This window comes from Camelus bactrianus, chromosome 2 (assembly GCF_048773025.1).
Source record: "Camelus bactrianus isolate YW-2024 breed Bactrian camel chromosome 2, ASM4877302v1, whole genome shotgun sequence".
NCBI classification, from domain to species: domain Eukaryota; kingdom Metazoa; phylum Chordata; class Mammalia; order Artiodactyla; family Camelidae; genus Camelus; species Camelus bactrianus.
The window spans coordinates 19841928-19863813 of record NC_133540.1 but is presented as its reverse complement, the minus strand read 5'-3'; the positions used below and the strand labels follow the sequence as shown (position 1 = coordinate 19863813).

The following is a 21886-nucleotide window of genomic DNA, read 5'->3' as shown; positions in this document are numbered from 1 at the left end:
CAGAACTTCACTTTGTAAAAGTCCTTACTGACAGCAATACCCACGTTGACGCCCAATCTTCTTGTAGAGGGAGTATGATACAGGGAAAAGACGTGGACTTTAAAATTAGACAGCTTTGTGTCCTTAAGCAAATTACGTAACCTCTCCATACCTCAGTCCCTTCTTCACAGGTAAACTGAAGACAGCGCCTCCTGCTTAATGGGCTTGATGTAAAAACTAACTAAAGGTGGGGAGGGAGAGTAGAGCTCAGTGGTAGAGCACATGTTTAGCATGCACAAGGTCCTGGGTTCAATTTCCAGTACTTCCATTAAAAAAAAAAAAAAAACTTAAAATACCCAAAACAAAAACTATTTTGAGGAAGAAAGCCTAGTTGCCTTTCAACAATGTCAATTGTTTTTTGATACCTTCCCTCAGCCCTCAGTTGTTTTTTCTTGGTTACGTTCTTCCTAGATGTAAAATGAAGAGCAAACAACCCAACGCGAAGTACTATTTATTATTACACTGACAGCTCCTAAAATCACTAATATGGACCTCTTACTAAGGATAACCAGAAGTGTAACATAAAGATTCGTTCATTTACTGTTGCACCTTTCAATAGTGAACGTTTACATTATAAAAGTAATTCAAATTCCTCTTCAAATTCTTCAAAAACAGTCATGAGGTTTTTATTCCACACTCTTACATTGATTAATACTCTTATGTACGTCTCTGGCTATATGTCAAGGTTCACAGAGCACCGAAACTTATAGACAGAATGATGACAGATTTCAATAAACGGAAAGGAAAAGAAAATCATATCCGTTCATAGCTCACAATTACAAAGCTTTTATTCTAAAAGCATGTATTCTGAAGAACACTCAGAATAGAATATATATACACGTTACACATATGGAAAGACTTTGCCACTTTTGAGTACTTTTAAAAGTGAAAAATTGGAGGCTCAGCTTTTTTACTCAAAATAAAATAATCAAAGCTACTCGAGATAACACCAGTGCAGATGAGTTCTTACACGATGGTGCTTTGAAGTCCGAAAATGATTTCGCAAGGAAAAGCTCTTTAAAAACTCAACGTGAAGCCTGTGCTTCTCAAATGGTCCAGATAAGGATTAAGCTGGACAACCCAATAAAGGAGCAATTTGGAAACACGGTTTTACTGCCTTACCCTGGAAACAGGCATATTTCTGTAAGTGCTATTAGCCAAATACTAGAAGGATCTTAGTCCATCATCTCTAAACATGACTCACAATTCCTACCGGCACTAATACGTTTGCTGTGTCAGTGATCGTCATGTCACACTAGCGTAGACTTCCCCATTTGCGAAGTACTTTCTCATATATTATGCTCATTCAAGCCATAACAAACACCCTGGAAAACAGGAAAGGTACAACAGTGTGCTCTGTTTCACAAACCAGAAAAATGAAGCACAGTGAAAGCTGCCAAGGTCGCTCAAAGAGTAAGGAGTGTAGCAGCAGTGTCGCCCTTCCAGTGACTCTTCCTCATTAGAATTACAGACCCCAAAATGAGTGACAGCAGTAGAGCAACTTCAATGCCAAGGGACTTACAGCATTACCAGTCTCAATTTTTTTCTCTTGGATCTTCCAAGAGATCAGATATACAATTTAACGTATTGTTAATCTAACTTAAGGAAGGTTACAAGATAGATGTGTAAAACAAAAAGTTCAGAATCCTGTAGAAGCAAATGCATACATACCCAAATAAAATCCAAGGCAACAACTGAAGTCTAGGGCTTAGGAGTTCACAGTGTCACGCGTGGAATTCAGGTTTTTACTTCTGACTTGCTTCTGTGGCTTACCAAAGTCATGGTGACTGAGTAATATTTGGATCACTATGGCTTAACCACACAATTCTAGGAATCAGTTGTGGCTCAGTCTTAAAATAATCACGAGCCAAAGTCACATTATGCTCAAATAGTAAAAAAAATAATTTCTGAAGAGTTAAATTTTAAAACCGTAACAAATTGGATCAGGTCCCAACAGTATTACGTATTGAATAACCATGAGACTGTCTGCCACACTTTATACGTTTAAATATTTATGGAATGATACAGAATTACAAAACACCACAGAAACACAAATGCCAATAAGATAGTTTCACCTTCAAGGAATTTTGGAGTTTAAAACAGGAAATAAAGCACATTAAAAACTCTAAGACGCTGATGAAAGAAATTGAAGAAGACACAAATAAAGTTGAGAGATAGTCCACACTCATGGATTGGAAGAATACTGTGAAAATGACCACACTAAGCAAAGCAATCCACAAATTCAATGTAATCCCTATCAAAATTCCAATGACATTTTCCACAGAACTACAACAAATAATTTTAAAATTTGTATGGGAACACAAAAAGACCCTGACTAGCCAAAACAACCTTGAGAAAGAACAGAAAAGCTGGAGGCATCACATTCCCTGGTTTCAGAGCATATTTCAAAGCTACAGTCATCAAAACAATATGGCATTGGTATAAATACAGACACACAGATCAATGCAACAGCATAAAAGACCAGAAATAAACCCACACATACAGGGCAATTAATTTACAACAAAGGAGCCAAAAACATACAATGAAGAAAAGACAGCCTTCAACAAATGGTGCAGGGAAAACTGGACAACCACATGCAAAAGACTGAAACAAGACTATTATCTTTCACTATACACAAAAATTAACTAAACACAGACTAAAGACTTGAATGTAAGAACTGAAAACCATAAATTCCTAGAAGAAAACATAGGCAGTAACTTCCCTGGCACTGGTCTTGGCAATATTTTCAGATCTGACTCCAAAGGCATGGGATACAAAAACAAAAATAAACAAGTGGGAATACATCAAACTAAAAAACTTCTGCCATGAAGGAAGCCATCAACAAAATGAAAAGGCACCCTACTGAATGGGAGAAGGTATCTACAAATTGTATATCTGATAAGGAGTTAATACCCAAAATACAAAAAGAATTCACACAACTCAACATCAAAGAAACAAATGGGTAGAGGACTGAACAGACACTTTCCCAAGAAGACATCCAGATGGCCAACAGGCACATGAAAAGATGCTCAACATCACTAATCACCAGGGAAATGCAAATCAAAACCACACAGCTCTTAGGATGACTATTATCAAGAAGACAACAAATAACAAGTGTCGGCAAGGACGTGGAGAGAAGGGAACCCTCATGTCCTGTTGGTGGGAACGTAAGTTGGTGTAGCTGCTGTGGAAGAAAGTATGGAGGTTCCTGGAAAAATTAAGAATAGAACTACCACATGACATAGCTATTCCAATTCTGAGTTATTTATGCAAAGAATATGAAAACACTAATCTGAAAAGATATCTGCTCCCCTATGTTCACTGCAGCATTATTTATAATAGCCAAGATGTGAAAAACAACAGAATTGTCCATCAGTGGATGAATGGATAAAGAAAATGTCTCACACACACACACACACACACACACACACACACACACACACAAAAGAATATTACTAAGTAAAGAAGAATGAAATCTTGCTATTTGCAACAATATGGATGGACCTTGAGGGAATTATGCTAACTGAAATAAGTCAGATGGAGGAAAGACAAATATTGTATGATTTCACTTACACATAGAATCTAAAAAAACAAATGCACAAGCCAAACAAAACAAAAACAAACTGGCAGGAGGGTACAGCTCAGTGGTAGAGTGCATGCTTAGTATGCAGGAGGTCCTAGGTTCAGGCCCCAGTATCTCCATTACAAAAAATAAATGAATAAATAAACTTAATTACCTCCCTCCCATATAAATAAATAAACAAATTTAAAAAAAAAACACAGAGATACAGGGAACAGACTGGTGGTCTCAGGGTGGAAGGGAACTGGGGAGCAGAGAGCAAAATGGGTGAAGGGGGTCAACTGTGCAGTGATGAACTAAAACAAGACACAGAGTGGTGGTCACTATGCAGGGCACACAAGTATCAATGATGTTGTACACCTGAAATGTCCACAATGTCATGTCCAATTTTACCTCAATAAAAAAATAAAATAATATGCATATAAATGCATGACTGAGACATTATGCTGTGCACCAGAAACTGACACACTGTGACTGACAGTACTTCAATTTTTAAAAGTAATATAAATAAATAAATAAAACAGGAGATAAGATGTGTATACCTAATAATTATGAAACAATTACCAGAGGATAAATGCCTTGCAGAGATGCGCAAGTTTAAAACCAGTAAAAAGCCCATAAAGAACAATTCAACCTTGGGCTCGAGTGACCAGAAGAAAGCTTCGTGGAGAAGGAAACATTTAAGCCAGTCCCTTAAAAGTGACGGGGGTAGGTGTGAGGGAGGGAGGGAGACCAGCACTGAATGGAGTCACCAGGAAGGGTAGAAAGGGGAGGCGTCGGACCTGGCCAGTGGGACACTGACAGAGGCCTGAGGAGGACGAAACTTAGAAGGAAAAGAAGAGCTACCAAGGACAACAAAGGAATGTCCCCTTTCCCAAACTCCGCGGTTAGTTTCTTACAAAATCAGTTCCAACAGAGCAGCAGTTTGCCCAGAAGATCATGCAAGACGATTGTTCTCTGTGGTTACAAGGCTCATTCTTGAAAATTACCATCCACATGAGCGGGCCCCTACTTGACAACGAGAAATGAGGCCTTGGGTTCCCCTCTGAAATACCACCCAAAGTAAACAGGTCCACACAGCACTGCTCTTCTTGTGCTCTCCGTCTTATAATCAACGGAGAAAAGGAAAAATGAAGGGAAACGTAAATCAGGACCTACTCCAGAGGCAGCGCAGACGGGGTCATTTCGAAGGTGTTCCTTTTCACAGTCAGAGGGGGGAGTGTTTATCTAGTAAATTCAGAAGAAAATGTGGAGAAATTCTTAGAATCTTCTCAAAGAGATGATAGAGATTAGCCACTTTTTTTAAAGCCTTGGACAAGAACAAGTAAATGACATTTTACAGTAAGTCATTTCACTTATTTCATATATAAAGAAAACTGCAAGATATACAGAAGGCCAGATCTTAAGCGAAGGGTGGGATTTTTCTTATGTCTCCTAAAACAAAAACAAAAAAACAAAAAACAAACAAACAAACAAACAAACAAACAAACAAAAAAAAAGGCACCCAGCTTGACAAGTATGGCTTGCTTTCTGCCAGACTTGCAAAGATTTCTAGGAGATGCTATTTTCTTTTCTCTTTCCCTCATGCTGTTCTGTCTTTTCTTTTGACCAATTTGAATATTGTTTTCCTAAAAATTGATTCAGTATGTTTAATATCTACTCCCTTCCTTAAAAAAAAAAAATCACAAACAGAAGTGTTCAAAATACTGTACAATGCCTAAAGTTTAAATTAAATAGTTCTCAATCCTTTCCAGAGGACATTAACTGACTGTTTCCATGGATAACTTTAGCGGTAACGTCTGAAAGAATGAACACTGATTACCCTCTAAGGATAACGTACTGAAGGACCATGAACACCAGGAACATTTCTATTGGGGAGTGAGGAGTTCTGATACTATATACATTGTAATAAGGTTTTTATCAGCATCCTCTACAAAGTTTCACTCAACGCTGGCAAAGACACTGTTGCAATTCTGGAGTAGTCAGTGTCTCCCACCTGAACTCTGATGAAAGCAAATCCTCTCACCTGAGTAATTTTACTTCTAACTCCACAAGTCCCATGGAATAGTCTCTTTTCTTTACTCACACTGATACAATTCATTACCACAGATGTACAAGTTATACTCTGTCAACTGTTTAAATTCTGTCTGCGATTGCCAAGAAGTAACAGCTACTCCACAGCACCCTGCAGGAGGAAAGACTACCAACCCACGTGAGTTTCTGTTTGGATGCAAGATAAAGAAAGATAACTAACTTAATAAAAAGTAAACGGTTTTATCTCTGAATCCAATTTAAAGGTTTAGATAATATGCCTACCACCATTTCTTTAAAAGATAAAGTAGCAGGCAAATAATTCTTGATTGTAAACATAATGGAAATTAGGGTATTTCTGAGTACACGAAGTTGATTAATTACGCAGAGCACCCGGCGTGTGCCAGGGACTGGGGCCTGGTACAGTGGATGGGCTTAAACAACTCATAGTTTCATTTTGTTTCAATAGCAGAAGCCTAATGTAAGAAGAGGATTTTTTTTAACATTTTTTATTGATTTATAATCATTTTACAATGTGTCAAATTCCAGTGTAGAGCACAATTTTTCAGTTATACATGAACACACTTATATTCATTGTCACATTTTTTTCTCTGTGAGCTACCATAAGATCTTGTGTATATTTCCCTGTGCTATACAGGATAATCTTGTTTATCTATTCTACAATTTTGAAATCCCAGTCTATCCCTTCCCACCCTCTGCCCCCTTGGCAACCACAAGTTTGTATTCTATGTCTATGAGTCTATTTCTGTTTTGTATTTATGCTGTTTGTTTGTTTGTTTTTTAGACTCCACACATGAGTGATCTCATATGGTATTTTTCTTTCTCTTTCTGGCTTACTTCACTTAGAATGACATTCTCCAGGAGCATCCATGTTGCTGCAAATGGTGTTATGTTGTCAGTTTTTATGGCTGAGTAGTATTCCATTGTATAAATATACCACAACTTCTTTATCCAGTCATCTGTTGATGGACATTTAGGCTGTCTCCATGTCTTCACTATTGTAAATAGTGCTGCTATGAACATTGGGGTGCAGGTGTCATTTTGAAGTAGGGTTCCTTCTGGATATATGCCCAGGAGCAGGATTCCTGGGTCATATGGTAAGTCTATTCCCAGTCTTTTGAGGAATCTCCATACTGTTTTCCACAGGGGCTGCACCAAACTGCATTCCCACCAGCAGTGTAGGAGGGTTCCCTTTCTCCACAGCCTCTCCAGTATTTGCCATTTGTGGATTTTTGAATGATGGCCATTCTGACAGGTGTGAAGTGATAACTCATTGTAGTTTTGATTTGCATTTCTCTGATAATTAGTGATATTGAGCATTTTTTCATGTGCCTATTGATCATTTGTATGTAGGAAGAGGGTTTTCTTAAAACTCATCTAACTCTAGATTTCTTAAAAACCTAAAAAAAGGCCACAGACTCACAGAAAACCTAGAAAAAGGCCACAGTTACAAAAAAAAAAAAAAAAAGTCAGGCTGGAAAACGTATGACAACAATCTATACAAAAATATGTCCTTCCTAGGAGCAAAACTGTACAACACAGAAAAACCCTGTTGGGTGAACTTTAACAGGTGAACAATAATAAATAATACACATTATACTCAGTGTCTTTAGGACTATCTATGAAGAGTCAATAATGCTATTGAGGAACAGAATTTCTTTTCTCCTTTCCGAGTGTATTTGTGAAGAGCACCAGGAGATACTATATTAGGATAACTAGAAGTCCAGGTCCTCTTTGGATATACCCAGAAAGAACAAAATAATTGAAATGGGACAAGAGAGCTTTGCTTTTGCTGTGTTTAAGTAACAGCGAGACTAGGATGGGGTGTCTCTCTTCCACCTCATTTCCCTTTGGGTAAAGCTACCTCCTTGGGAAAATGATCAGACTTACAATTATAACAGACCTGTGAGATCCTTGAGCCCTGAAATCAGCTGGAAGTTCTCAGAAACGAGAGTCCAAGGCAAAGGACAAACCTGTTCTGTAAAGAGCCAGACAGTAAATGCTTCAGGCTTTGCAGGCCAGACTCAGGCTCTGGCATGAAGGCAGCCTCGGACAACACGGAAAGACTGAGCCCAGCCGTGTCCCAACAAAACTTCATACAAAACAGGCTAGGGGCTGAATGTGGCCCAGGGGCTACAGTCTGCTCATCCCAACCTAGGGGGTTAAATTTTCAACAGTTTGATGGCTCTGTCCCTGTCACACGGGGACATTCACCCAACTACTCTGGGTATTTATTTCCTCTACTCAGAAGTCCAAACTGGACAAGGGGTTTCAACATTTTTAGTGGTAAATCTCCTCTTTCTAATAAAAATGAAGGGTGGAGGCTAAGCTAGATTTCTAGGACTCCCCAGAGGCCCCGAGAAGCCTCCACGTCTGTGAGACACTGAGGAAACCATTGGTCAGCTGATCCCGAAGGTTCCACTCAACGCCAAGAACCAGCGTTGGCCTCAGCATCACCTCAGGCACCATCAGAAGGTGAGGGAAGCAACCTGTGGATCCTGGGCCGTTCAGATTCCTGAGAAATCACACGATCTCCTCCCACAAAGAAGAGCAGCCTCATGACAATGTTAAAAATGACCAAAAGTACAGGGGAAAAGCAGAAGACAATGAAGTTAAAGCTAAATTCTAATCTATGTGTGTATATAATTAAGATGTCTTTTGCTACAAATTTGCAAAAATTTTACCCAGAACAAGTTTAATGACAGGTTACTTTTTTCTAAAGTTCTATATATAATCAATAAGTAAGGTTTCAGTGCAGCATATTTAATCTGTTTCTGAAATCACCTGTTAAGAAGTTAATACATTTGCTTATAAACCATTCTACAATTTAAAAATGGTCACTGTATCTATTAAAATGGGTCAAGGCTAGGATCTCTACTTAGTTACAGTCTGCAAGTTAGTTCCAAATATTAGAGTTTAATTTTATAAGTCTATCATTAATTTAAACTGTTGTCCCTGATGATAATCAAAATCTCAAATTAACAAAATTAAAAAAAAAACAGATATTGCATAATATAACAAAGGTGTCACAGGATATCAGAGGAAGAATTTACACATATGTCTGTTAAATAACAGTGAAGCACGTAAATCACAGTTCAAAATCCCAGCACCAAAGTGATTAAACTTACAGGCAGGTGACTGCCTGATACTCCATAAAAATAACTTTGTTCCGCAAAAGTACACGTTTCTATAAGGAGGACTTGAACCAAAAGTTGCTGCCCCTTTCAGCTTTCACCCAATTCACTACTAACATAGAAGCATACAATTACTTTTTCCCCTGTACCTCAAATTCTTGGGAAAAACAAAGACCAAGCCATTAAACATTTGCTGGCTCCAGTTCTGTGCTGCAGAGCACACCAAGTCCTGGGCTTTAGACATGACTGGCAAGCCCCAGGCCAGCAGGCTCTCTAGTGAGGCTGGTGGACACAGAGCAAGTCAGTCCATTTTAAGTGAAACCAAGGCTCCAGCTTGGACTACAAATTCAGGCATATACTACCTCCCAGTCCCCCACACACACACCCAAAACAATTAACTTATATTAAAAAAAAAAAAAAAGACTATTTTAAATTAAATCCCACTCTTTCCAATAACATTTCTAGCCATTAGCTTCTGACAGCAAACTGCTTAAATGACCTAACAACACATTAAGAGCAATTTATCTACATAAATCTGGAATGCGATCATAAAAAGCCCATAAACAAACACCACGGTTGCCCTAAGGCAGGACATGGTGCGTACTTATCTAATATCAAAGCTAGTCTTGTACAATAGCCAAAAAGATTGCACTGTGTAGTGCAGGGAAATATATACAAGATGAAACCACCTTTCTTAAAGACAGAAGTTTGTAAGTATGAATCAACAAGTTATAGAAAGCTCTATTCAAACAGCTGTTACAAACATTGTATACACAAACGTATATTTAGCTCTAAAAAGTGATTATTTAGCTTTTAGGAGGAATGACAAATTGAAAACTTCAAAGTCCCAGAAAAATGACAAAATATTACTACACATAGAAACTTCAGATCACAAAATTGGAGCACATTAAAAAGTTTTCAAAAAATAAGAGTAAATTTTTTTTTGTGGGGAGGGGGGTAAATTAGGTTTGCTTGTTTATTTATTTGTTTGTTTGTTTGTTTGTTTTTAGAGGAGGTACTGGGGATTGAACCCAGGACCTCATGCATTCAAGGCATGTGCTCTACCACTTGAGCTACACCCTCCCCCACAACAGAGTAATTTGAAACAAAAAGAATTGACTTAGAACATATAAATCTACATCTTACTTGAAATCAATACTTAAATCAATAGTCATCATGTAGAAATAATTATACTTAAGAGTTACATTCAGTGTTTTATTTATATCTATATATAAAATTCACCCACTGGTATTTTAACCTCTATTTTCAAAGAAGAGACTGTGCTTCAGAAAATTACTAATCATACATCTAATAAGTAAGCCAAGAAGTTGAATATGTTTATACATTATATATCTGTATTCATTTCTCCCTAACTGTGGCTAAAGGAATACAGCTGTGTAATACATTAAGACTTTCAAAGAGGTCTCCCGAGAATCACTGCATAAACTTAGGAAAACGATGTCTCCTATGCAAAGTAGGTTGGACAAATACTATCAACCGACAGCACTCATCCATCTTCATCTCCTTCTTTCCGGCCCTTCTGTAATATAGAGGCGGAAAAGGAAAATACTCAAACTGTCAGTCTCCTAGCAACTAGGAGGAGCCACGGACACAGCTCCAGCCAATTGCAAGTACCTGGAGAGGGTGTTCCTTCAAAATGAAAGGCAAACTCTTTCCAAGAAAAGCATTTTCCACCTCCTCCCTTCTCTCTTCTCCCCTGCTTGGTGGTGCAGCCATCACCTTGGGACTTGGAAAACTAAAATCACTTGCTAAGTAGAATGAACTGGTTTTCTTAGTGACAACATGACCATCTGCATTAACCCTGCACCGCCTAACTTTAGAGTTCTTACTGTGTGTGGAAAATGAGCCCACAGGTAAGCCTCTGTGTGTGCAGTTTCTGATAACCTGCAGACTAATGCAAGTCTAACTCAATCCAAGCCAGGAACCAAGTCTATCAAATGGATGTATATTACAAATCATTTTGGTGAATCAATCGTAAGACATGACTGATGAAAAATCATCTAAGGGAAAAATAAATACCAACTATTGAAAATAATAATACTAATAATAAAAAACGGTAAACACTCTAAAGACTGTTGAAGAACTTTAAAGCACACAAACATGTTTACTCTGGGAGGCTGATATTACCACACTCACCCATGGTAAAATTTTAGCAATCCTTGACAAAAACAGAACAATATGGTGAAGGAAAGGTAAATTTACTTATTCTGAGATTATGACCTTTCTATCTTTGCAACATTAAAATGTCCTTTCTTCTATGAAATGGGGTTAGTGGGGAACAAGTCTACATTCATCTTAACATGCTCACTTGGCAAAATAAACAGGTGGCAAACCAACATCGGCTCCCCAGAGTTCTGCGAAGCTTTAACAGCCCAGGAAATGCAAGAGTCTGAGCCCCACTAGCGTTAAGTGACCTGCCCAGGACCACAAAGCAGTTTGTGGTCTGGACATCAGGGTCCAGGCTCATAACCGCTATGTTAGATGAAGGAAACACACTAAATAAACTCACAATGACTACTGCATGAATACAATCAAAGACACAAATGTGTAGCTACGAAGGAAAACAGCCACCCCACCACATGCAAAGTGGGAACAAGGACTTTCAAAGGGAAATGATTCTACCATGTTGCCTCCCACAGAGTTCCCTCGAAGGGATGGAGATTTAAACCACACCAAGGAAAATGGAATCAAGACAGGAATTCTCACCCATTACGAGGTAGGTCTCAGATGACCTTAGGTTCAGAGAGTCGCATCTGGGAATACAGAACTTGGGGGTTTCTGCATACCCGGTCTGCCTCTGGAAGAAGTCTGTGATTCCCCAGTGGAAGGAGCAGGGAGGTCCTCAACGATGTTCCCCCTACAGCCAGCTCCTCGGTTTACTCCGGCTCTACCAAAGCCAGGGGCCCAACATGAACGAAGCCCAGAAAAGAACTGAAATGCACTTGAATTCTTCTTTACCTCAATTCTTGGCATCTTAGGCTACTGTATTTCGATTTTTTTTTTAACTTATGAGTTTTTCAAACTCATCTCTGGTTGTTTGGAAATGTATCAATGTAATCAAGCATTTTCTTAATCCAACAACTAAATCATGTATCTTGGATGGCCAAACATTTCTCACAACTCAATCAAGAATTTTCTAACAAATAGGAGTGTGCTTAAAAGAAAGCAGAGTTTGTAAGACTGCATAATGTAGCTTAGGGAAGAAATCAGAAACCTACTGCCTTGAAGGATTCCAACAGTTACATACAGAACAACTGGATGCATGTTAAACAGGGTTGGCCAACACCTACACACTTTCACAGGTTTTATTTTATAAGATTGGAGTTGCTTCAAAGCCGGGCCGGCTGTTTCCTTTTTCACAGGTGCCCTCAGATGCAATTTGTTATCAAAAACATCAAACAGAAAAAATCTTATTAAAATATAGAAAATAAATGGTTTTATCTTTACAATTGAAAATAGTAAGGATCTTCCAGCTTTAACTTATTTGTAGTTATCTGAAACATCAGGGCCCGTATTTTTCAATCCAATCTTCCGGCACCAACTTCAGTAACAGGGGAAAAATTTTAAAAGTACACAGTATACAAAAACAGCATGCATCCTCCAGGATTTACCACACACACACACAAAAAAAGGAAGGTAGGTGGCTAACGTGAGGGAGTGAGGGTTGGGGGAGACTGGCATTGTAACTGAAATGCAACAGCATATATGAGTATATATATATATATATATATATATATATATATACACACACACACACATATATATAAATATAAAACTAGTTCAAGGTAGAAATCTCTCTACAAATCTTTTTTTATATATATAAATTTTTAATTCTTTTTTTTCCTTTTTGGAGCCTGGTAGGAAAAGTGCAGAGGAAAGAACTGCACACACAGCCAGAAGGTACCATCCTCAGATGTAACAGTGCCTCTGACCAGCCCTCTTAAACACGCCCTTGCCATTCCCTTGTCTCCCTCCCACCCCCTCACTCCTACCAAAAGTAACAATTTAAAGAATTTTTAAGTTCACAGGAAAGGAAAAGGAGGAGGGGGAACCTGTGGACTTGATTTCGCATAGACTGACCTCCTTCCACCACAACCACAATTTCCTTTCTGCAGTGCTTAATGTGCATGTTGTATTTTACCTCCTACACACTTTTTCTTACAACAAAAACTCTAATTTACTTACACTCAAGATCATGAAACATTCACAACTGGTAAAATACACTGCATCTTGTGAATATCTACAAAATCCAGATGGGAATAAGGGTTAAATAGTTAAAAGTTACTGTTTTAGCTCTTCTTGTCCATTGTTTAGAAGCTTGTGTGTGTATGTATTTTAAATTTCCTCTAATAGATTGCTTTAACCATGTCACTAATGGTCCAAGGTATACAAATATTTAGCTAAAAGGCACTGAGCTCTTCATTAAGATTAAAGATTAAATCATTAATCAGGAAAAAGATTTTTTTTTAATATCTTAATTTGGTAGCCCCTCTTCAGAGTCACAATAAAACCCTAAAAGCTATGTGGTTTTTTACTTTTAATTTTGAAAGTACTTTAGACTAAAAAAGTTATTTAAAACAATAGTTCGGAGATCCTATATATGCTTTATGCAACTGCCCATAATTTATTATCTAAAACAAACACAGTAAAATTATCTATTCAAATTTCACCAGTTTTCCTAATAATTTGTTTTTGTTTTTTCTGGTCCAGGACTGAATCTAGGACCCACATCTCATCTGGTTATCCTGCATCCTTAGGCTCCTCCGATCTGGGACAACCTGGGCACTTCTGAGTACTGGCCATTTTGTGGACTGTCCTAAAATGTGAGTCTGTCTGGTATTTCCTGCACTCAAACTGAAGGGTGTTGATGTGTCTGCCCATATAATTTCAATCACCTAGCGATCTGCTGTCTGCTGGTTTCTTTACTATCAAATTATTGATTTCCCCTTTATAACTAATTGATTAATCTCGTGGGGGAAGACACTTGGAGCCGATGGAAATATTCTGATGGATGCTATTTCTCATCAGACTCTCCCCCACTCATTTTGGCATCTACTGATCCTTGCTTGCAACAATTATGACTGGGATGTGTGCCTCCTGGTGATTTTCCATTTCCATCAGGCGTTCTACATTTTTTATTGGAATTCTACTGCAACAAAGAGCTGTCTCTTCTCCTCCATTTATTTATTTATTCGATGGTTTACTTACATTGGCATGAGCTCATGGATATTCTTCCCCTAGAGGTTATAATCCTTCTTTATTTTGTCGTTCAAATTGCCCCCTGGGCGACCTTCATAAATACAGTCATTAAACTTCCTTCTGAATTGTAATACTCCACTTCAGTTGGGGAAGATCAAGTAAATTCTTCGAATGAGGGGTCACTGATGGTAAGTCTGGCTTTACCACTTACATTGTGACCAAAAAACACTTTTCTATGGGGAAAAAAAAAACTATATATATTGAAATATATCAAATGTGCTGTACCCTCACAACTCTTGCTCATCCAAGACCTTTACTCTTTATTATATATGTCATTATTGAATTTTCTAATCACTGTCACTAAGTCCACCTTACCCTGTACTGTGCCCATCCCCAAATATTTTTGGTATTTCAAGAACACAGCACAAACCACTTAGAGACAATCGGAGAAATCATTTTAGCCAAAAGGTAATGAGCCTTAATTACGCTGAGTGAAAAAAAGAAAAAAAAAAAAAAGCTGATCCAAAAGGTCAAACACTGTGATTGCATTTATACAACATTCTTGAAATGACAAAAGTATAGCAACGGAGAACAGGTGAGTCCTTGCCAGAGGGAGGGTTGGGGAGTGAGTGTGGTTATAAAAGGTAACAAGAGGCACTCCTGCGGTGGCGGAGTCCTGCATGTAGGTAGGCTGTATCACCGCCAGCATCCCGGTTGTGACACGACACTCCAGTTTTACAAGGTACCCGTAATGGGGAAAACGGCGTAAGGGGTACACAGGAGCTCTGCGTTAGTAATTACAACTGCACATGAATCTACAATTGTCTCAAACAAACAAAAAAAATTTTTTAAAGATAATGAATTTCAACTCTAGATTGAATATTCCGCAGGATAAGATAATCAGCACTGTGCCCCAGCCCCTCAGACCCACTGGCTGCTAGCTGGCTGCTGGGGAAGTTACTATCAGGCCTCCCGGGAGCAACCGGCTCACGGCTAACCTTTAGGGTCTCTCCTCCCCTGGTTAGCTTTTCTGTTGCGGAGGAACAAATACCACAGGCCAGGGAAGGACAGAAGGGGCCACGGGCCAATAAGGGTGGGCTGGTCAACTGAGCCACCAGCAGTGAACAGCATCCCGGCGTCAGTTCTCATCTCAAGTCATTTGGCTCATATTAAACAGCTGAGAAGTTCTAAACCTTCACAATCTACAACTTCCAATTCGTAGAAGGCAAGCCATGAGAACTGTAGTGGGAGGAAAGGGGGCGTTAGTTCCAATGACAAAACAAGGTTCTCGTTCAAGTCACACCAACTCCTTCAAAACACTTTTTATTGCTTAATGGGCATGAAAGCATAGAAATGGTGCCAAGAGAATTTAAAATGCAAGGACTAAACCTCCCGCTCCACAGAAGCTAACCCCCCACCATCACACCAATTGACTGAAGAAGTAAATACCTGAACACAGCAAGACACACACACACACACACACACACACACACACACACACACACACACACACATATACAGAAATGGCACAGCAGTTCAGCAAGTGCTGGTTAATTAGCATGTGAGACCAGAGACGGTGGTGGTTGTTTTTTTTTTCCTGAAAAGATAAAAATCCTAACAGTGAATATAACGTGGCCATCAGCGCACTTCCCCCCACCCAGGCTGATATGATCACCGATAATGTGTTTTTACTCACTATATATATTCGAGCTCTGGCAAAGCTGCACAAGACCAATTATGTCTACTAAAAATTCTTTCTCCTTCCTAATTTCAATGTTAATTCATCTATCTAACCAAAAAATGGTGTGGGGAGGCGAGTAAGGAACTGTCCCCACAGACCTGCTACAATTGTCACCTTGGGCCAACTCAAGTCAACTGTAACCTTCAACTCAGGTGTTCCTCAACTCTTCCGAAGGATGGAACGTCTAGAAATCACATTACCATTACAGACATACAAAAATACTAACGTATTTAGCAGAATGATGTGATAAATTAGATACTGTGTATTAGATTCCAGAATGTACATGTAGAAGACATCAAAGTTTAAGGGAAAATAATGTGATTTTTTAAAAAATCTTAAAAATCAAGACAATTACATTCGACCGCTTGGGTTTTCTTCCTGGGAGCTGAGTGTCCGTCATTGTCATGTGCCACAAGCAGGCTGCACTGGCGTACACGTGTGCCCAGTGTGATACACGAGCAGCTGGTGGACACGTGCACACAGCGGACTCTACCTTGTCACTGGGGCTCCCAACCACCCAGCCCCGAAGACCAGACCTCTACTCGCTATCCTCAGACCACAAGCGTCTACACCACATGCAGTCATTTTCCATCCACCTCTCATCCCTTGGGCTCCAGGTACCCTGAACAAAGGCCCACCTGTGTTTCCTCACAACCGCATGTGCTACCCAACATGACAATGGGTTTGTCTGGACTGTCCTTCATCTCCTCCTGTCCTCTGGCAGCGTGAGTTCCTGCTCCCCTAATGTGCAACACACACGCATGCCCTAAGACTTAACACGCCTTTCTTCAGTGTTGGCACGGGACTGCTGTCACAGCACTAATGAATCACATCCTACTCAAGGACACAACAGATTGGGGAGTGGCTTGAAGGACCGACGTCTCATTTCATCCATGAATTCCCAAGGCCTGCTAAATAACAGGCACTGCATTAAAACGCGATACCGTAAGAGCTAATGTTAGGCGCTGCACTCAGCGGTAAACGGACTTCCTTCCACTCAATCCACAAGATAACCTCAGAAAGCTATAATCTACATTTTACAGATGAGAAAACTGTTACCGGAAATGGGTGAGGGGAGGGCACGGCCCCTAAAATACAGATTATCAAGGAACTAACACCTGCGCCCATGTCCCCATACCTCTTTATGCTCGTCTCGATCAAAGTTAGTTGAGGTCATTCCAGCTCCCTTTCGCTCCCTATAAAACTTACAAAGTAAGTAACAAAGCTAAAGAAAGAGTAAGTTTTCAAATGAGTCAAGAAAACATACTCCACCTTTTTAAAAGGTTATTGTATCTGTATTTCAAATAGTTAATTTATGTCTGAGGTATATACTCCTATTTATTTATGTAATATTACTATATTTGTGTGATTTGAATTTCAAACATCACCGAAGGCAGACTTTACTGTGATCATTTAACTCCCCCCAGAATCCACCTGCATAAACTTTTTTCAGGCCAGCGGTAATTTTTTTAGAAGGGTGAGTACAGCTCAGTGGTAGATCATATGCTTAGCATGCATGAGGTCCTGGGTTCAATCCCCAGTACCTCCATTTAAAAAAAAAAAAGAAAGGAAAAACTCATTCACACATAGTAATTTTTTTATAAGAAAGAAACATTGTGAGTTTTCTTACAAAGCTATGAAGCAAAGAATCTCCGATTTCAAGAACAGAGCTTTGGGGAGATAGTGTATTGGCCACCCCCCACCCCTTCTTTTTAAATACTGAGACACAATAAATAAAATAAAGTGATAGGAGGTTACAGACAGTTTTGTTTTTATTTTATGTCCTACTCGAGAGGAAAAAACTGCAATGAGTTGGCAACCAGGTAGTCCTCTTCCTTTTTTTAATTTTTTGAGTGTTCTGTGAAATCTGAAGGGCTCTGTTAAGCCAGCTTCCACACAGCACTGCAGCTGGAGAGATTCACTCTGAACCTCGGCCAAGCTATGCAAAGCTAATTATGGAACTGTTAATTAATAAATGTTTAAAAGGTTATTTGAAGGCAACTAAGTTTCCACCAACATTGCAAAGGAGTGTTAATAATTTTTATCATAAATTTAAGTCCTCACATGTTCAAAGTCTCATGCTAATAGAGTTTGAAAAAAAATTTTTTTCACTAATAAGTGTGCATTTTTTTAACCTACAAATTCAGATTATCATTGTTATGAAACCTAAATGCTTGTAGCCAAACAGGCATTACTTTGTGAGACACGCTTTCCAAAATTGCACCCAGATTATTCAGTTGTGTTTTATGAACAAAAACTACTTAAGAAAAAAATATTTATTACTAGAGCCCCAAAATGAGCCAAAGTACAAAGTATAAACTGTCAAAATATGAAACTGCTCATAAATAATGATAAAAAAGAAATGGAAATTTTTACTGTAATAGACACAATTCTTCCATTAGATTTGAAAGTTAAATTTTCACCAGAGTTACTCTTTTGTGCAGATTCTCATAATTTAAAGTTCTCTGGGCTAAAGGTACTTTTTCAGCCCTCTGGTTATGATTCAAGATGTACTGTACTGAGTGACTTTACAAAGAATTAAGTCTTGTGCTGTTATGAGCTCTCCCATGACAAATTTATGAATTAGTGACTAAATCAAAAGGTGTAATAGCCAAAAAAAAAAAAAAAAAGTTTTCCAATAGTGAAGAACAAAGTTAACAAATTATTAACTAGGAAGGGACGAGGTGGGAGGTGTTTTACACAAGCCATTTTAAAAAGTAACTTTTACAACTAGCTAAAAACACATCATGTTAGATCTTAAAAGTAGAAGAAACAATTCTGCAATAGATGTTTCACCTGAAAAACTAAAAACGGGCGATTAAACACTCTACATAAGCAATCTGAAAGGGTTTGAACTCAAGAAGTTAATAAAATGGTTTAGACAAATCATTTTATTGTTTAAAGCCTTGGGGGGGGAAGCTGTTTATAATTTATTTACATCTTTTACTTCACTAAATTGCGTAGGTGACCAAGCTTCCCATTTAAGTGATTAAAGACAGAAACCCAAATAGTTTATTTAATAAAGCAATTACTTAAGAGTCCTGTTTTTCAACAGAGGTGCACTGAAATACATCAACAGAACATTTAGTGTTCCTTATTTTCCAGGAGGTTTGTTATCAGGAATACAGTGCCCACTGACTAGAACTTAACCACTTTTCAGACACACAATATGGGACACACATTGCATCAAAGACGGCTTTCTTCCTCCTCCCCAAGGATCAGGTGAGTGACAGCCCCTTAAAGCTGAATATGTGAGATCTGCCTAAAACTTCGGGTGACAATTTTTGTTGTTGTTTCTCCTTACTATTCCCTGTCTAGTGACATACCTAAATAAATGGGAAAATGGGTTCCCACTGGGCATGAAAAGCTCCCTAATTTTATAATAGTTTTCCAAGTCCCTGTGTTTACAGAGCCTCTCCTCACCCCCAGATTCTCTTCCAGCTAACTCCTTAGGTTACACCAGCGACATCACGAATACTTCTAGACAGTTGACTGACCTAGTACAAAAGTATGTCTTCACAGTTTGGGAGAGAAACTGGGTTGGTGGGGTTGAAAAAAAAAGAAAGAAAAAGAATTCAACAACAACACCACAAAAATCAATTTTCCTCTCTTTTTTTAAAGTACCTTTCTTCTGCCTGTCGTGAGAATCACACAAACTCCTCTACCAAGGCTATTCTGAGAAACAGAAGCACAACAGCAAAACTTTCCTAATTCATATCCTTCTGTTCGTATCAAGTTTATATAAGTTTGCTTTTCTATTACAAAATCCTAACTCGAGCACCCATGAGAAAAGATAGTACAGAAAAACTTCCAGCTTTTGCCTTCACAAAGCACTCAGTATCAAAAGCACCTTGTACCAAAACATTTTTTACTTTTGAGCATATTTCAAACTTTTAGAAGATTAACAAGCCAGTAAAGATGGAAAACACATTTCAACTACATTTCACATTTCCAACTACTTTCTCTCTTTAAAATAATAATAAGTAATCACCAAGTGAGCGTCAAAGTTAGCAATATGGACACTTACGAATGTTCAAAACGTTTGGTAAGTTTCCCTGCGTTTACTTTTTCTATGAAGGTGTGGTGGGGGGAACATATTGTTTTCAGATGGTCCCTGAAGCTTTCACGTTGTGGGGTTAGTAGTCACTGGCCAAGCTCTATGCTGGGCCGGTTTTTACTCCATTCTCCACAACTGGCACGGGAACAGGAACGTTTAACAGTTCACTTCTCGGGCACAATCCACCCGCTGTCACAGTGGAGGTTTTGTCTTCCAGTTTTGTTTGGTGACCCACCCCCTCAACTTTCCACCCACCTGATAGTAGGTTTCACGTCACTGCTATTCTAATCAGCCAGCCAAAGACACCACTTCGCCTCTAATTTCCACGAAAGGCCTCTGACATCATTTTCTGACCAGCCTGGCTAGGTTCTAATATTCTCAGCATGTATGATTTCACTTGGCACTTCAAACACTGGAAGGTATTGAAATATTTCGCTGAAATTTGCTTTTCCACCACACTGTGACCGGGAACGTGCATTTTCAGATACACAAGACTGATTCCACTGACAAGTGTAAAACAAACAGCAGATGAAGAAGGCACAGCAGAGGAAGGGCAACAAGGTCAAAACAGGACATTCTTTGTTTTTGACAAAACAATACTGCAGAAGAGGAATTTTCTGGAGTCACTGTGAAATGAATTTTCTTGTAAAACTATCACCCATCTTCCACACGTTTGGTAAATATGTGCAATCTACCCATCATCCCCAGATGTGATGGCTCTGCCAGAAAAAAAAATCAAGAATCAAAAACGGTACCAGGTGCCACTCCTGGGCCTTGTCCAAAGACAGACAGTGGAAGATGCTATGTTATTCTGTTCTCCCTGCATTAAATAATAACAATCAACGTCAGAGAAGCAGAGCATTTGGATGTGAACAGATGGCATCTAACACCTAACAAGCAAAGCAACTCTTTCAAGCACTAGATCCTAAATGTCTGATGGTCCCAAGGATCAGGAGGGCTTATTTGTCTTAAGACGGTTGGCAGCGGGATGCCCTGGAGTCACTATCCCCACGCTTAGGAACGTGCGTCATTATCCAGTCAGCCACTAAAAGCAAAAAAGTAAAATAAAATAAAACCACCACATTTTTATAAAATTTCCCCCTCTCAAGTCCAACTTCAGACGATCAAATCCAAAACCATCAGCAATTCCTCCACTTCAAGCAAGAGAAAAAATAAGCCTGAAGGTAAACGAACGCTTAAAACTAACAAACTTATCTAATTTTGACGGGGTTGTGCAACAGCGAAAGAACCCGCAGGGTGCCCTTCCCGGGGGTGTATCTGAATCTGCTCTGCAGTTGTCTGCGATTGAAACTAAACCCAAGAACCGAGCGGTTCAACTTTTCCCCCTCTTCGTTAGAAAGCAGCAGCCCTTTCTCCAAAAAGCAAAATAGCAAATATACCAACATCTCAACGCTGTATGCCGAAGACCACCACGGCTCTGTCTTTGGTAGAAGCCCTGCAAGTTTCCTCCTCTACCTCTGCAGACACCAGGGAACTCTGGAAGGTGGACGGGGCCGCAAGCACTGGGAAGGGAGCCTGCGACCAGGCTGGCAGGAGGGGCCGGCCAGGGGAGGTGACCACCCTCTCCCCACCAGAGACTCACAGGCCCGACGCGCGGCTAGAATTGGGGATGCTCGAAGGAGACTTTTCTCCTCCGCGGTGGGAAGGTCAGCTGCGGCGAAAAGAAGATCCCAGAGAGGGGACCTTAAGGCCAGGATGGACAGGGGAGAAGACGCCGCGATGGGATGCCATAGGAAGTTGGGCTCCTGATGAGAAGCGGGCGCGCGGGGCGCACCGCGCTGGGGGGGGGGGGGGCGGGGAGGGCGCGGCCGGCGCGGGGCTCACCTGGGGGGTCCTCTCGGCCGGGTTCTTCATCACAGCCTGGCGGAAGCTGTTATCCACGTAGGACGCCATCTCCCCCCGCGGCCCGGGCCGGGGCCGCTTCGCGCCCTCGGCCGCCTCCTCCCGGCCCAGCGCGCCGCCGCCGCCGCCGCCGCCTCCGCCCTGCGCGCTCCGCCCGCCCGCCTCGGGCCAACCAGCCAAACCGCGGCGGCGGCGGCGGC

General features: G+C 39.9%; 1 protein-coding gene and 1 non-coding gene across 7 annotated transcripts in view; both read right to left on the bottom strand.

Moving 5' to 3' along the window:
- The window catches only part of RAPGEF2 (Rap guanine nucleotide exchange factor 2), a 219811-nt gene extending 197976 nt beyond the window's left edge, over positions 1-21835 (bottom strand). For 4 of the 6 annotated variants that reach the window (XM_074376734.1, XM_074376744.1, XM_074376751.1 and 1 more), the window contains exon 1: positions 21669-21834. In XM_074376734.1, coding sequence (XP_074232835.1) covers positions 21669-21737 — 69 coding nt within the window. In that variant the 5' untranslated portion in view covers positions 21738-21834. Of the gene's footprint in view, positions 1-21668 lie in introns of all 6 variants that reach the window. The other 2 variants (XM_074376793.1, XM_074376737.1) reach the window with 2 other exon arrangements.
- On the bottom strand, positions 9816-9889 carry TRNAS-UGA (transfer RNA serine (anticodon UGA)). Its single transcript has one exon. It is a non-coding gene; the product is annotated as a tRNA-Ser (tRNA).
- Positions 21836-21886: the final 51 nt, after the last annotated feature.